The sequence below is a fragment of the Panicum virgatum genome, chromosome 4K (genome assembly GCF_016808335.1).
Source record: "Panicum virgatum strain AP13 chromosome 4K, P.virgatum_v5, whole genome shotgun sequence".
NCBI lineage: Eukaryota > Viridiplantae > Streptophyta > Magnoliopsida > Poales > Poaceae > Panicum > Panicum virgatum.
In genome coordinates, this window is record NC_053139.1 from 14,355,891 (window position 1) to 14,371,735 (window position 15,845).

Genomic DNA, 15,845 nt, shown 5'->3' on the forward strand with positions numbered 1-15,845 from the left:
AAGTTCAGCAAGCCTTGATCAAATGGTCTGGGTGGCCTCCATCACTGGCTACATGGGAGGACTTGGAAGCTCTACGCCAGTGTTTCCCAGCAGCACCCGCTTGGGGACAAGCGGTTCCTCATCAGGGGGGGGGATGTTACTACCCCAGGGACCCCATCAGTTGGGCCTCGTCGGTCTTCTCGGCCCAGAGAGCCAAGCGTGCGTGTGTCGGGCCCGGAGTGGAGCCGGCCCGTGTAAGCGGCGTGTGTGCGTGCGTTGTCTGTTGCTTGAGTACAAGTAGACGGCGACGAGGGGTTCAACTTGTCAAACAAGAACTCGACAGACCAACCAGGAGCAGGAAGAACAGTTCAAGGTGGCCATAGTTCAGGTTCTTGGTGATCCAGCCCCTCCTGTTTCGCCGAGCGGTGACGCTGGTGACCGCGCTGACCGCCAGCATGCTCGCAAAGTTTCCGAGCGAGATGGACGCCATGCACAGGGAGCTCCCGAAGCACTTGAGGCCATCCGGCATCTGCCCGCTGAAGAAATCCAGCTGGCCTATGTACATGAACACCTCCGAGGCGCCGATCAGCGCGTACTGCGGCGCCTGCCACAGGACGCTCATCGGGCTCGGCTGGTCCACGGCCACGACGCGTCGCCGGCGGTTGATCTCGACGACCGCCGCGGCGAGCATGCCGAGTAGTGCGATGACCAGCCCGGAGCCCATGCGCTGGAGGTCGGTGATGCCGTCGGGGTTCCTGGTGAACCTCGACGCCGCGGGCGCGACGACGAAGCGGTAGGCGAGGACGGAGAGGAGCACGCTGGAGATGTCGAACACCGACATGCTGGCGGCGGGCACGCGGAACCTGCCGAAGAGGTTGGTGTCCATGGCCGTGCCTTGCTCCACGAACGTGGACGCCATTTGGGTGAACTCGACCGAGTATTCGATGGTGCAGATCCATATGGGCATCATGCCCAGGATGCACTTCACCTCCTCCACCTGCGTCACCGTGCACAACCTCCATGGGTTCTTGGTGTTCCCAGCGTGGTAGTCCTCCTCAGTCACAATGGCTGCCTTGTCAGGACACCTACAAAATCCAGGTACAAATATGATCCTGCTGCTGGTGCTAGCTCGATATCCTTCATCCATTGAATGCTAATTAAATAATTATGCAGCTCGATCGAACAGTAACTAGCGTGTGTGTGTGTGTACCTGAGTTGATCCCTGTGCAAGAGTTTGCGAATCCCTGAATCCTCATCTTCAACCTCATGAAGGTCCTCACCAGGGGGCATCTGGATGTGCCTCTTGTGGAACGCAGCGGTGAACACCTGCACCATGCGCGTGACCGGGTTGCCGGTGGGCTTGAAGTGGCGGTAGTACGGCGTGCCCAGGAGGAAGACGACAAGCCCAAGCGCGACGGCCACCGTGGAGACCCAGAAGCCCCTGATCCACATGCCCTTGTCCTCGTAGAACGCCAGGAAGGAGTTGGAGAAGAGGGAGCCGACGTTGAGCGCCAGGTAGAAGTGGCTGAAGAAGGCGAGCTTGGAGCGCCGCTCCGTGGCGTCCGACTCGTCGAACTGGTCCGCCCCGAACGTCGCCACCGACGGCTGGTACCCGCCGACCCCGAATGCGGCTGTGTAGGTTGACACGTAGAACATCGCGATGCCGAGCCGCGACGGCGGTCGGCACGGCCTCAGCCCTACGCCGTCGCCGCACTGGGAGGGCACCACCAGGAAGAGCAAGGATGACAGGGACAGCATCACCAGACCCTAGTTACTTAGTAATTAGTATTCACCAGTTAATGGTCTTATTATGGCAATTAAGTAGCAACAAGCAGTGTGAAAATTCGGGGGAAAAAAATGGGGTGGGCGACGGGTCCATCGCAGTGCTGGTGCGCCCCCTGCCTGATGGATGCCGCGTGCCCTTCCAACCCATCGGACGGCACCTGCTCAGCAGCTCCAATCGCTGGCTCGCTTGCCTTTCCGCATCGGCTCGGCTCCTTTTTGTTCCAAGCAGCGGCGCGTCGAGCCATCGACTAATCGCTCCGATCCCCATGTCCCGCCCGTCGCGCCGCGCCCCTGTTCCCGCAGGAACCCCTGCCCCCTGAGCACCAGAGCCTTCGCCCCCGCCCGCGGCGGGGCGCAGCCGCCGGTGGCCCGTGGCCGACTCCGCCCGGCAGTGCCTCCTCCCTGCCTAACCGCTCAGCTCTGCATCGCCATTGTTGGTTAGTTTGCCTGTCTGTTTGTTTGGTTTCACCGAGTGCAGTTCATCTTCTCCACAACCACGTACCACCAACAGCTTCAATTTCTAGAACACGTGGATCATACATGAGAGAAGAAGATGTGCTGTCTTCTTGGGCTCGAACACTTGCCATAGAGGCTACTGGTTGATCCATGGAAGCAGCGGTGATTGGTATGGCTCCTACATTATTCCCTTGAGATTAGCGAAATCTCCTAGATTATTCCATCGATTGGTTTGGCTGAAATAAAATCATGATTAGCGAACACCTGCCATGGCGTCGAACTGCCACGGACGTGAAGTGGCCGGCGGCGGGGGTCCAGTTGCTCCGATCGTGCGGGTGGGCAGGAGCTCGCGGTCGCAGCTGTTGTGCCCGACGTGCCTCCACCGTTGCTGCGCTCCCCGGCCGCCCCGGCCGCGACGAGCGATCTAACAATTACGGCGGTGGGAGATGAGTCGACGCCATGCGGATATGAAGGCTCGGGCTTGGGGGCGCAGCGGGAGAGACGGCTCGAGGCGGGGCGGCGAAAAGGAGCCGACGCAAAGAGGTGCCGTCCGATGGGCTGGAAGGGCACGCGGCATCCAACGGGCACGGGGGCGCACCAGCGCTGCGATTAGGCCTGCTAACGGGTCGGATAATATTTGGAGTTTTTGGGTTGGGTTGTTATATGGAATTGTATGGATGGAAGTTAATGGATTTATAGGACAAATGAGTTGGGTTGGAACGGGTTCATTTTTTTTCCGGGTTCTCCCCCACTCAGTCTGACCCAACCCCAGTCTGTCCGACTGCCCCCCAGATCGCGCCGCTGCTCCTCCACCCCCCAGATTCGGCTGCTGGCGCTCGAGACGCTCAAGAAGAAGCCGGCGGCGGACAAGGGGGCCAAGCCCGCCGCCAGGGAGGGGGAGCGCAAGCCGGAGGTCTTCTGGCCCCCGTGCCCCTCACCGCGAAGTCCTGGGCCAACGTCGAGGACGACAACGACAAAGACTACTTCGCCACCACCGCGCCGCCGCCCAGGCCCGTCTGGGGAACGACAGCCGCGACGACGCCAAGGACCAGCGCGACGCGCCCGCCCTGGAAGAGGTCCGTCTCGACTCTCATCATATCTGCTCCTGAGCATACCTCTATGAAATGCCTGTGCTGTATGAATAGCTGAATCGCCATTCGTCTTGTTGTCAAAATTTCTTTGTCTTTGTTTTTCCTTTGCTTGTAAGTTTGTGTTTATGTTGTATGCATGCTTTCTGAATAACGGAATTATGATGATTCAGTCATTCAGACATGACGTAATGGTACATAGAGTGGTCTTGAAGGCACCGTTGCCCTGCGGGATGTTGGGCGCCAATTCTAGTATGGTGCTTGACACCAATTTTAGTATAATGTTTGGGTGGTGTCATGGACAAAAGTTTCACCTAGGCATCTTGTGCTGAATTGGATGTTTGGAGATGTTGAACGGCCTGCTACCGCCTACCTGCATAATTGAACTTCTCCCTTCCTCTAGTCAGTGGCAGAAGGGACTCTGTTATCTCACTGACACTGCATGTATCTGAATTTCTGAACCTTCCATCTCTGCATAGTCTTTCTGTTCATCTAGTCTATAGAACGATGGGGTGCGGTACTAGATTTGGATACGAGTTGTCCTTGCCATGTTAACTAGCCAGATATCCTAGTCCCTTACCTTACTTCCCCTTCTTGTACGTTCTCAACTTGTATTCAGATCTCCTAGTCCCTAGGTTAGGCTTCCCTTTTGAATTTGGATCTGATCTAGCAACGAGGTAGCAGAGGTGGTGAGGGGCGTCGTGGCGCGTGCCCCGGGGGCTCGGTTAGTCCGCCTCCGTAGCCCAGTGCCTCCGATGGCAGCGAGCTGGCGGGCGGGTGGGGTTTGGGTGCCTCTGTCGCCCAGTCCCTTTTGTATTTGTATTGATATGCTAGCTGAACTTTTTGATGTGGCAAATTTTTAGACTTGTATTGTTTCATCCATTTTGTTCAGCAAAATGACAGTACTGTTGTTTTCCCTCTTAAATACAATGCCGTTCTGTGCATCTTTAGCCCTTGTTCTGCTGCACCATTCCGCATTTGCCCAATTAGATTCGCCTTTGGAATGGAATACTTGTGCCTTGATGAATTCTTCATGATCATTTGCTGGATTCTTAAATTGGCACTATTAGCATGCATTGTATATTGTTCATAATTATCAAACAAAGATACACGTACTGAGATGACTTGGAAGGTAGGGAAGATGTTTTAGTGCACAACAGTTTCTGCAGAGTGCAGAACCAACGTAAGTTTGCACAACAGTTATTTATTATTATTGAAAGTGCAATGGATTATTGGTTAACATATACGGTGGCTATTATGCTTAGATGTCAACTTCTCATCCGGCTGAGGCCTCAGACACCAATACAAGCAACAATGATGACCATTCATCAGGAACACCAAATAGGAGGTCTAAAGTTTGGGAACACTTTGAGCCAGAGTTGGTCGAGGTGGATGGTGCTCTGAAGGCTGTTTGCAGATACTGCAGCATGAAGATGGCTAGCGGAAAATCAGGTGCAAATAGTTTGAGAAATCACATAAAAGAGTTGATTTTCTTGAGGCTTTCGAAGAAGCTACAAGGGCGTTCTCAGCTGATAGATATCCTACAGCACACACTTTTTTGGATAATGTTCTTTGCATTCATGAAGCTTTAAAAAATTCAGAAATGCAAGCTAATGAAGCCATACAAAATTTGGGTAGAGCAATGGAAAGCAAATTCAGCAAGTATTGGGATGAGAACTATAATATGACCCTTGTTATTGCAACGGTACTTGATCCAAGAAAGAAGATGGACTTCTTGGAATTCTTTTATCAGAGGGTGTGCAACTACTTTGTTGATATTGAGACAAGCATGACTTCAGCTAGAGAATGGATGACAGTATTTTAGGAAATATGAAGAGATTGTTAGGACAAATGGTGTAGATCTAGTGTATACTACTGTATCTAGAGGCATTATGGGTTCTCCTGTGCTAGCTAAAAGAAGAATGCACCAAGAGTTTGCCCACTTTAGAAATCAAAAGAGAGCTAGCAATACTCAAAAATCGGAACTTGATGCATATCTGGAAGATGAACATGTGAGAGATGATGAAAACTTTGAGATCTTGAGTTGGTGGAAGACAAATAAAGACAAGTATCCTGTCCTATCAACCATGGCATGAGACTTCCTTGCAATTCCATTGAGCACTGTGTCTTCCGAGTCCGCATTTAGTTTGAGTGGCCGGATTCTTAGTGATAATCGGAGTTCAATGACACCTGAAACCCTTGAAGCCCTTGTTTGTGTTAAGGATTGGCTGTATAAGCTCCCAGGCAATGAAGACTGCTCTCAGATTGTGGTTGACTAGCACAGATCAGTACATTATTGGTTACTAGAGGGGGCAAACTTGTATCTCTGTTTACCATTATTGTGCTGTAAAGTTTTTTTTCTTTTGTTGCATTTACCTGAACTGTCAATGCTTTGATTTTATCTGTTCTCAATGCTATCATTGCTTGCTATAAATCTGTAGGTTCCTATATTTCCAATTGTGATAATTTGAATCATGTCTGAATTGTCAGGGCCAGCAGCAGGAACTAAGGGTTCAAAGAAGGTTGTCCAACAGTCTCCAAGGGCTCAGGTAATCTCATGACAACTCTAACTATAATCTCAGCAGGAACCTGTTGTGGTTCCCTTAGCCAGATCTGCCTCTATTGTTGTTCTGCTATTGATTAGCATGAGGTATATTTATTTTAGGGTGCCTTTATTTTGTGAGGTAAATAATATTCTTGTTTCATGGATAATTGCCTGATCACCATCAGTATTTACACATTCAAATCAATAACATATCACTAAGCTCTGTTAAAGTGCTAAATTTTTAAAGTGCTAATGTGTTGGCTCAGGTGCTAAATTTAGTACAGGTGCTAATGTGTTGATATATGTGTTCAGAGAACTCTATGTTCTTGTTCCAAAATCCAAATATATGGCACTAGTTTTACTTGCCAGATGTTTTCTATATCTTTCTCTCTATAATTTGGTTCCTTTTCTTTTATATTTGGAAATGCAAGCCATAATTGTTTGCATAACATTGATGGTCCAAAGTATTATCTTACTAGTGTGTAAGCTGACAACTTTTTTTTGATATCCAACAATTATAATTAGGCTGGGACCTGAGATACAAGTCTATCTTGACTATGGTCAGCTTTTGAAAAATCAATGTGAGAGTGAAAAGAGCAACACTACTGCTAGCACTGAAACTAATGTTATTCACGTAACAGTCCCAATTAGCTCTAGCTAGTGAATCTTCATGTTGTATTTCTGCGGGAGATCATGTGTTAGTAGTAGTAGTGATAAACAATTTACATTTCATTTCTGTCAGTAGTATTGAGCTTTACAGCAGGTTTCCTCCTGCATTATTCCAAGAGTTGTGCATGGCCAAAATCTGCTTATTACTTATGCAGTAATATATACAAAAATGATTTTGATTTTTTTCTTATGCAGGTTCAGTGGAAGATATCATGTTCGATAGCATGAAGTATGAAGAAAATGGATCCAATCAATGAGGACCTCTTGATGCTCGATACAAATTGTCTAGTAAAGCTAGCGTTTATCAGACCAAAAGACAGCTAGTGTTTACAGACTTCTGCAATAATTGGCATGTAACAACTAACAACTATAAACTATGTTTGACTTTGGTAGAGGCTAAATGTTCCTGACGATGCATTAGTATAACTTGTCTATGTTATGTGTGTAACATTTGTTTGGCAGAAACTAAGTGAGATGACATATTGACATGTAAGAACTATAAACGTGGCTTGCTTGTTTGTGTGTAACTTATGTTAGCCTTGCTTGTTTGTGTGTAACATATGTTTATGTGTTCGTAACTTATGCTTGCTTGTGCTATGTGTGTAACCGTTGAGCTGGGCTTTTTTTTGGCTAGCTGTAACTATGGCTGCACAGTAGGCAACTGGAGGTGGTGGCAGCAGCAGCAGCAGAACAGTGGCGCCGCACAGCCGAACGGTGGGTTGCTTTGCTTCAGGCAGTAGCAGCAGCCGCAGAACGGTGGGCATATAACCCATGGGCATCCACTGCTGGTGGTGCGGGTTGGGGTGGGTAGTTAATTTAAATATATGGATTGGGTTGGGTTGGTTAATCATTTTAATTGGCTGTGGGTAGGGGCGGGTTAGGGGTGGGTTTTAACCCATTAGCAGGGCTAGCTGTGATGGACTCATCGCCCACGCCATTTTTTTCCGAAAATTCGATCAATTATTCTTACCACGAGATAGATGACCTGGAACACGATGCAGGTGATGTAGCGCCCCACGTAGGAGTCGCTGAGGAAGGCACCGAAGAGCGCGAAGATGTAGACAGTGCCGGTCCACTTGCTGATGTTGTTGGCAGCCTCGGCGTTCTCCTGACGAAGCACCCTCCGTAGGAACACGACGATTTTTTTATTTTTAATTTTTTTTAATAATATTTTAAGTTTAATCCATATTGGTTTTTATTTGCAGGAAGTAACCCGTTTAGTCGCGCCACATGCACTGGCGCGACAGGCCTGTCGCGCCATGCGGGCTGGCGCGACAAGACCAATGTCCTAAGCCCGCGCCGGCCTCTCCTCCCCCACCCTCCCTTTCTTTCCCTCACTCCACCCGACCAGAGGCCCTCCCAGGGCGTCGCCGCCCCCCAGACCCCCCCAAATCCGACGTTTTGGGGGGGGGGAGTGGGGGGAAACGTTCCCCACCCTTCCCCGAAGGTATTGCTCTTATTTTTCCCTTCTTTAACCATGCACATTTATAGATATTAGCGATTCTTGGTGATTAGGTTTTGGTTCTTGATTTGAGAAATTATGTCATAGTTGATAGTTTTTTTATGATTAGTGCTTTAGATGATGTGTAGATGGTACTCTGCTCTCGATTTGGACGTGAGGTAGTACGTGCATGCATCGATTAATATGATTTTTATGATTGAGTAGTGTGGATGTTAATATGGGTTTTAGTCATAGATACTAGGCACCGTGAAGATTTGTTTTTTGTAGTTGTTTTCTTGGTACAATTGATGAAGGTACAAAGATATTTTGTTTTGTTGTAGATGGACGAATTAGTTCGGGTTTTTCACGGTGGTATGGTTAAGGAAAATGGAGAGTTTGAGAATATGGTAGAGGATATCGAACTGTTCGATAGTCCTCCATCGTTAAAGGATTTGGTAGACCGAGTGGTTTAAAAACATTCATGTGGAATTGATGAAATATCTCTGAGGGGAAGATTTGATTGCGGTAAAGCTAGAGCACATTATGTTTTGATGACATTGGAATCGGAGATGCATTGGAGAAAGTATAAGGATATAGTAGCTCGTGTAAATGTGGTTTGTTTGGAGGTGGTTGTTGAAATAAAAAATCTGGGAGCCCAGTTTTGAGCCTTACCTCGATCCGTCTCAGTGGCCGGAGTACAAGGGAGTAGAGTATGTGCTGGATGCGTCACTGTTGAAACCTAAAAAAGGAAGGAGGCGGAAGAAAAGGCTGAAAGGTGATATGGATGAGGCGCAAGGTCGGGCTAGTGCAGACTACGGTACCAGTGACTTTGATGAGGACAAGAGCCAAAACCGTTGCTCTAAGTGCCATAGATTTTGTTATCAGTGCAAATGTAAGAAGAAAAAGAAATCAAAAATTAAAAGAACGGCCACAGCAAGCGTTAGAAAGAGGACTAGGCATATCACACGAAGAGAGGTACAATAGTTTGTGCTTAGCACAAATTTTAATATATATACATACAGTGTTTTGCTTATCATTATTATTTTGGGTTTGTCTTGGTCTTTTTTTTTGGCTTGTACTCATCAAGTTTTGATTCATCATTGCAGGATGGCGCACCCCACGTTCCCCCTACTGGAGACGTTGTACGACTCCAAGCACCGATCACACATCCTAGTTGACCGTGGCGAGGTTAGTATTATTGTTTCCCAATAGTTCAATTTAACTTTTTATCTGCCTCTAACGACTCCTTTGTTCCCATACTAGGTGTTGGCGCCCCTCCGCGCACGTACCCACTCCCCCCTTCGGTGGGATGAGCGGTATGTGCCATACCTTCGCCGGGCTGGGATGCTTCCTCTTGCCCGGGTTGTGTGTGCGGGCCTCCCAGCTATGGATGCGCCTCTGCTAACTACTTTTGTGGACCGTTGGAGGCCGGAGACACATTCTTTTCATTTACCTTGCGGGGAGGTCAGCATCACTTTGCAAGATGTGGCGATTATTCTTGGGCTACCTTTAGAGGGAATTGCAGTTACCGGCATTATACATACTGATGGCTGGAGAGATATGGTAGAAGCATTGATTGGGATTCAGCCTCCAGAACCATCTGAGGGGGTCAAGGACAGAAAGACCTTAGGGGTTAGCTCGGCTTGGTTGAGGCAAAATTTTAACCATTGTCCTTAAGGAGCACCTCATGCGGTTGTAGAGCGGTATGCTCGTGTATGGTTGTGGCACCTGTTTGGAGGTTTTCTGTTTCCTGATGGTTCCGGAAACACGATTTCATAGATGATACTTCCAATTCTGGGCCAGCAGTGGGAGAACATTGGTCAGTACAGCTGGGGTCGGCAACTTTAGCTTGGATGTACCGGCAGCTTTGTGACGCATGTCGGCGGGTTGCTAATGATTCAAACCTAGGAGGTTGTGCATACCTCCTGCAACTCTGGATTTGGGAGCGCTTTCCAGTTGGCCGGCCGTACCAAGGCGAACTAGAGGTATTAATTAGCGTTGTAATCTCACTTTTCGTTGGCGGGACATTAAATGATTTTTGGATAACCATAATTTTCCTCCTTTTGTAGCCGTGGCCGCACCATGATGAAGACTCTAGGCCCACCGTTGCTTACTGTTTGAAGAACATGGGAGCTGTAAGAGGGGATCCTGCACGCCGCTACATGCGTTACATGGACGATCTAGACTGCCTCACTCAAAATCAGGTTATAACCTTCGTACCATTTTGTAAATAAATGCTTCTGTCTGCATGATTTCTAATGTGTCCGTGTTATGTAGATCTTCTGGACACCGTACAGTAGAGCCGAGCTGGACGAGTTGGAACTGAGTGACATTTGCACACACGATGCCGAACTGTGGAGGACTTGTGTGCCTTTGATTTTTTTCTTTGTAGTCGAGATGCACCTGCCGCACCATGTCAAGAGACAGTTCGGCAGATTGCAAGACTTCCCTCCGGAGGGAATTTCGACGTCCCAAGCTTTGCATAGGTACATTTTATGCCTTCAAATTCATTTCTCTTTACCAATATTATTCCACTAATAGAACGCTCTTATGTCAGTATTGACAGGAAGAAATGGTACACTGAGAATGATTGGCGTGTTAAACACGCCCAGCCACTGGCACAGTGGGAACAAAGGCAAAGGATGCATCCGGAAAGTGGACCGGCACATAGGCACAACCATTACAAAGGAGTACCTACGGTGGCTTCATTCAGTGGCTAGAGTTTCAGTCAAGCCACCACAATCCACTAAACCTATAGAAGACCACGCGGACACCAACGATGATGATGACATCATCGATGAGTATGATGAGATCACTCGTGAAGGAGTTCAGCCCAAACGGGGCCCTTTGCAGAACAACATGGTACATCACGCGCTCTCTGTTTGACCTTTCCTTACGTTTGCACATTTTCAAGTATTAAAGGCAAGTTCAAAGGTTAAATATATTCCCGGCTAGCACTGCAAATTAATGCTAAAGTTACAAAACACATATTCAAGCTCTGAACAGTAAACATAAGCAACTAACTGCAGTGGCATGTGCACACGACAAGGTAATTTCTTATTGCATCTAAACCTACCATGCCTTAGGGAATGTTAAATACCGGGATTACATGGTTGTACTCTACTGAGTGCATCGAGGATATTTGCCCTTCCTAATTGCTTCTGGCCTGGCTTCTTTCGCATGACGTGCCCTCTCTCACTTTCTCTCCCTGTCAGCTTCACGTTCCGCCGCTTCACGTTCTTGCAGATCTCTTCTTGCTCTTTCTTGCGCTTCTCTTGCTGTTCCTCTTGCTTCATTCGGCGCCAACGTTCCGCAGCCCACGTTGCTTGTTGTTCCACAAAGTCCTTTGCCTGCTGCGACTGCACGGTGTCGAACCACTACACAAAATCACAAAGAGGTGGAGGAGACTATGTCCAACAAAAGTTACAATCAGAACACAATGTTAGGTCACAAAGAAAAAGAGCGTCTGTTGTCGTGCTACCTTAGCCCGGTGTTTTCCGTATCGCTTAGATGGATCATATTCGTAGTTCTCACACATAAAGAACCTCATCCCGTAGTCATCGCCCAAAACATCTGATTTCATTAACTTGCACAACGAACCGCAAAAACACATTGGCACATCAATTACTTCAGGTATGGTTGTTTCATGCTTGCTCCATGGAATGTAGGTTGATCCCGAGGAAGACATTGACGCTTTGGTGCAGTGCCCCTAATTGCAAAAAAGACGCCGCATGTTACCATCCCCACTACTCAGTCCTAGAAATCATATTAATCGAAGCATGCACGTACTACCTCACGTCCAAATCAAGAGCAGAGTACCATGTACGTATCATCTAAAGCCCTAATCATGAGAAAACTATCAATAACATCATCATTTCTCATATCAAGAATCTAACCCTAATCACAAAAAACCACCAATAACTACTAATGCACACGGTGAAATGATGAGAAATTAGGGGCAATACCTTTGGGGAAGGATGGGGAACGATTCCCCCCCACTTTTTCCCCACCAAAAATCCGGATTTGGGGGGATCTGGGGGGTGGCGGCTGACGGCGACGCCGTGGTTGCAGCTCTGGTCGGGGAGGAGGAGGGAAAGAAAGGGAGGGTGGGGGAGAAGGGGTTGTCGCGGGCCCAGGACATTGGCCTTGTCGTGCCATCTCGCATGGCACGACAGGCTTGTCGCGCCAGTGCATGTGGTGCGATAGGTAGGGCCACGTCATCGCCGACCTGGCGCAGCGCTGGCTCGGGCCAGGGCAAGTGGCGCGACCAAACGGACTACTTCCTGCAAATAAAAACCAATACGGGTTAAACTTAAAATATTATTAAAAAAGGTTAAAAATAAAAAAACGACCAGGTCTACGGCAACTCCACCGAATGCCAAGTTCATAAGAGCATAGTTCACTGATCACGAAAACAGTTATATGCTGGTTAGTGAGGTGACTGAAACCAAAGGTTTACCAAGCAGCATTGTCATACTGTAATCAATCAGCGCCAATAAAGAATACCAGAACATGGCAGAAAATTAAACAAACTTTTACCAAGCAGTATGGCAGTGGTTTTCTTTCCCCCCGTGGTGGCTCTAACTGCAGGGTTTCCCCTGAAGTCAACTGTGCCATCTTCAGTGTATAAAGATGGTGTTGTATTTTCAGTCTCGTTGTTCGAAGAACTTGATCCTGAGAATTCACTTTGCAGGGGCTTCACAAAAAGTTCATGAAATAAGTGAGACAATATGTTAAATCTATACTAACTAATGACGAAAGATTTGAAGGCACTCTCTGTACTGTCTTAAGATTTATGTTTAGTCAGGAAGATGACAATGCTTTAAAAAAGAGGAAAAATGACAATGCTTCTTAAATTGTTCTGCAATATTCTAGTGTGATGTTTTGCCTAGGAGATTACTGGAGTGAAAAATGTATCGGAACTGAAAAAAAAGTATTGTAATATATTCTTTTAGTTTTAATGAACATAACTACTACTATCGTAAAAGGAAAATTAGTAAGTCTGATGCACTAATATAATAATATCAAAGTACAACAAAACACAACGATTGGATATGTCATTCTTACAGTCATGGGTATGCTACTTGTGTTTGGAGACTCCATCGTGTTGGGAACCTTCAGTACAAAAGACAGCATCAGCAGAAAAAAAAGGTTAGCAACTAATCTGATTTTAAACTTTCATATATTGATTTTATGTATTGATGCTTTGAAATACATAAATATTTCCAATAATACCATATCATTTTGTTCCAAAAAATAAAAAGTATTTCTAAATTGACCGATTATATAGTATGTAGTAGGTTCCATGAAATTGGGTCATGAACCACGAAATCATATATTACAATTTTATTTAAAAACAAAGTAAAAAGTTTCCAGTGTCCTTCTAGCATACAACTTAATTTCATCCATTGAGGAGAATGACCTCGTCCTAAAAAGTAATGAAATAGTATCATGGAGGTTGACATAAGTACATTAAGGACGAAAAAGTAAGATACTTCTTCTGGTAACAAATATTATTCCTTCTAATTTGTCTAACTCAAACATTTGTAACTTTGACCATAAATATCTAGAGTATTATATATGTTTGATATTATTTTCACTGAGAAAAAGTCTCATGCTATATTGTTTTCTTTGCATTTAATAAGCTAACACAATCCCTGTAGATATGGCTAGTCAAAATGTCATATTAGAGACCATATTATCCTTATCCTAGTGACTTATATTTGTGACTGAAGGTAAGTATTCAAATTAATCCATAAGAAGTGGTAACATCCTACGAATTGAACATTATCTCACAAGTAGCTGGAAACAGGATTTCCCTTCTCCCTAACATAAGTAATTGTCAAATACTTCCTTTGATCACAAATATATGTCCATTAGGACATTGGTATGGCCTCCATTATGAAACTTTCACTAACAAGATCTACAAAAATATATTTTATTAGATATAAAGAGCTATATATTTTGAATGTAATTTTATAATTAATTAATAATCTTGCAGTGCCAATCTTGTGTTATCAATCTATAAAAAAATTTAAATTTTGATGGTCGGAGATTAAAAAAATTGAATTAGGAATTGCATTCATCATTGGAGGAAGTAAAAAATTACAAGAGTTAGTTCTTACAGGCATAGCGGTTGTGACAATCTCAATCTCCAAAGTGTCCATCTTGTTAAAATGTGCCAACAAAAGAAATTACATAAGAACAAGACCAATGATGACCCTCACTTTAGTATTTTTTTGAGCGAAAACCGTGGGGCAAAGACCCCCCCCCAACCCTCACTTTAGTACTGTAACTGCGGAGACAATACGATGGTCTACAAGTTGTATAATCCCTCCATTACTATATATAAACATCTATCTCCACAAAAATATGTTATCTTAAATATAAATAGCTATATATATTATGAAAGTAACTTTTGTAACTAGCAGTGGAAATCTTGTATTGTCAATCTAGACAAAATTTGAGATGTTGATGATCATAGATAAAAAGTGGGAGTTAGGATTTGCTTTCATGGTTGGAGGAAGTAATTGAGGCAGTTCTTACAGGTATGGGAGTCATGGTGATCTCAATCTCCAAAGTGTCCATCTTGTTAAAACGTGCCAACTAAAAATAACATGAGAAGATGAGAAAATTTGAGAAATGGACCCTAACTTTGTGGTATAGTAAATGCAAGGAAAAATTACTCATATACCATTGGTTAAGCCCTAAATCCGTTATATGCCACTGTCAGTGACTTGGGTGACACAGTATCATAGACACAATGATGGTATATGAGGGGATTACAAGTTTTTCTCGGTGGCATATAAGAAAATTGTCCAAAATGTAGAGAATGCAACACTAGTATATAAGCAGTATACCGCCATCCCTATATATAAATATTTGAAGCGTCCAAAAATTATCCAAGCATTTCTAAGTACTAATTACCCCACCCCACCCCACCCCCCCCCCCCCCAGCCGGCCAAGTAACTAATCGATCCCCTACGGGGGCCTACGTTATCTTTCCATTCCTGATTGGAGCTAATTTATGTATTTGTAAAACCTGAGTAAAACTAGCCATTGTAATATGGATTAGCCCAACAATTAACCTGCAAATGTGCAATCAAGTATGGTTCCATCTGTTTAATATTTATGCAGAAGTTAGCGAACTGAAATAACAAGATCATTCATCAAAATTCCTAACTGTAGCAATAACGTTTGTGTAGCGAAAATGGCCTCTCATGCCATATTTCAATATAATGTTTTGGCGATTGATGACACACACAACACTTGGACTAATACGATTGTTAAAGATGACCATTCTCAGGCTTTTAGGTTCAAGTGATGACAAAGAGAAAATAGGTGTAGCTAAGCCCGAAGAGCATAAAACAAGATTCAAAATATGTACAGCCGAGGTGGAGTCCATCAAGTTTGTCTCACACTCAAAAGAGGAGGTTGCAAAGGATGCGCAAGAAAGAGTCCATGGAACAGCAAGCGGAGGTTATATCAGCAAAGTCGGCGACCATGAAGCCGGTATGGAGGCCCAAACAAGTTGTTTCGTCGTCAGCTTGAAGAAGAAGCAAGATATGACCGATAAATTATTATCGCCCTTAGCACAAAAAATGGCCAATGTATTCATCGCCCTTAGGCAATTTTGGTCCAGAAGAGTGTTCTTTGGCACGCAAGTTTTACCAAAGAACAGGGGGGCATATGTTGATGACCAAAATTGGCATTAGATAATACAGACTGGTCTGACCAGTACGCCCTAGCGGTCTGACCGGTCAGACGCTGTAGTCGGTCCGGCAGCAGCCGACCGGTCTGACCGGTAGGGTCGACCGGTCTGACCGGTCCAAGTGGAATCCGAGTACAACTAGAGTTTTTAATAGATTTAGATCTTGTAATA

The 15,845-nt window shown here is 45.6% G+C and overlaps 1 protein-coding gene and 1 long non-coding RNA gene across 2 annotated transcripts; one reads left to right on the forward strand and one right to left on the reverse strand.

The window, feature by feature from the left end:
- Nucleotides 1-295: 295 nt before the first annotated feature.
- On the reverse strand, nt 296-13,066 carry LOC120701930 (protein NRT1/ PTR FAMILY 7.3-like). The gene is made up of 6 exons (XM_039985726.1): nt 13,031-13,066; nt 12,503-12,659; nt 12,318-12,365; nt 7,493-7,662; nt 1,190-1,746; nt 296-1,064 (listed from the first exon to the last, which is right to left on the reverse strand). Exons 1-6 carry the CDS (start codon nt 13,064-13,066, stop codon nt 296-298), a joined length of 1,737 nt encoding a protein of 578 aa, XP_039841660.1.
- On the forward strand, nt 2,956-7,067 carry LOC120703255. The gene is made up of 3 exons (XR_005686853.1): nt 2,956-3,296; nt 5,799-5,857; nt 6,718-7,067. It is a non-coding gene; the product is annotated as an uncharacterized LOC120703255 (long non-coding RNA).
- Nucleotides 13,067-15,845: the final 2,779 nt, after the last annotated feature.

Bases quoted from the DNA above. Each gene is read 5' to 3' on its own strand.
- LOC120701930 (XM_039985726.1), bottom strand. From the start codon at position 13,066: ATGGAGTCTCCAAACACAAGTAGCATACCCATGACT. The intron at 7,663-12,317 runs TGGTCGTTTTTT...AAAATAAAAAAA, and splicing joins CGGTGGAGTTGCCGTAGACC to TCGTCGTGTTCCTACGGAGG. The intron at 1,065-1,189 runs GTACACACACAC...TGGATTTTGTAG, and splicing joins TTGCACAGGGATCAACTCAG to GTGTCCTGACAAGGCAGCCA.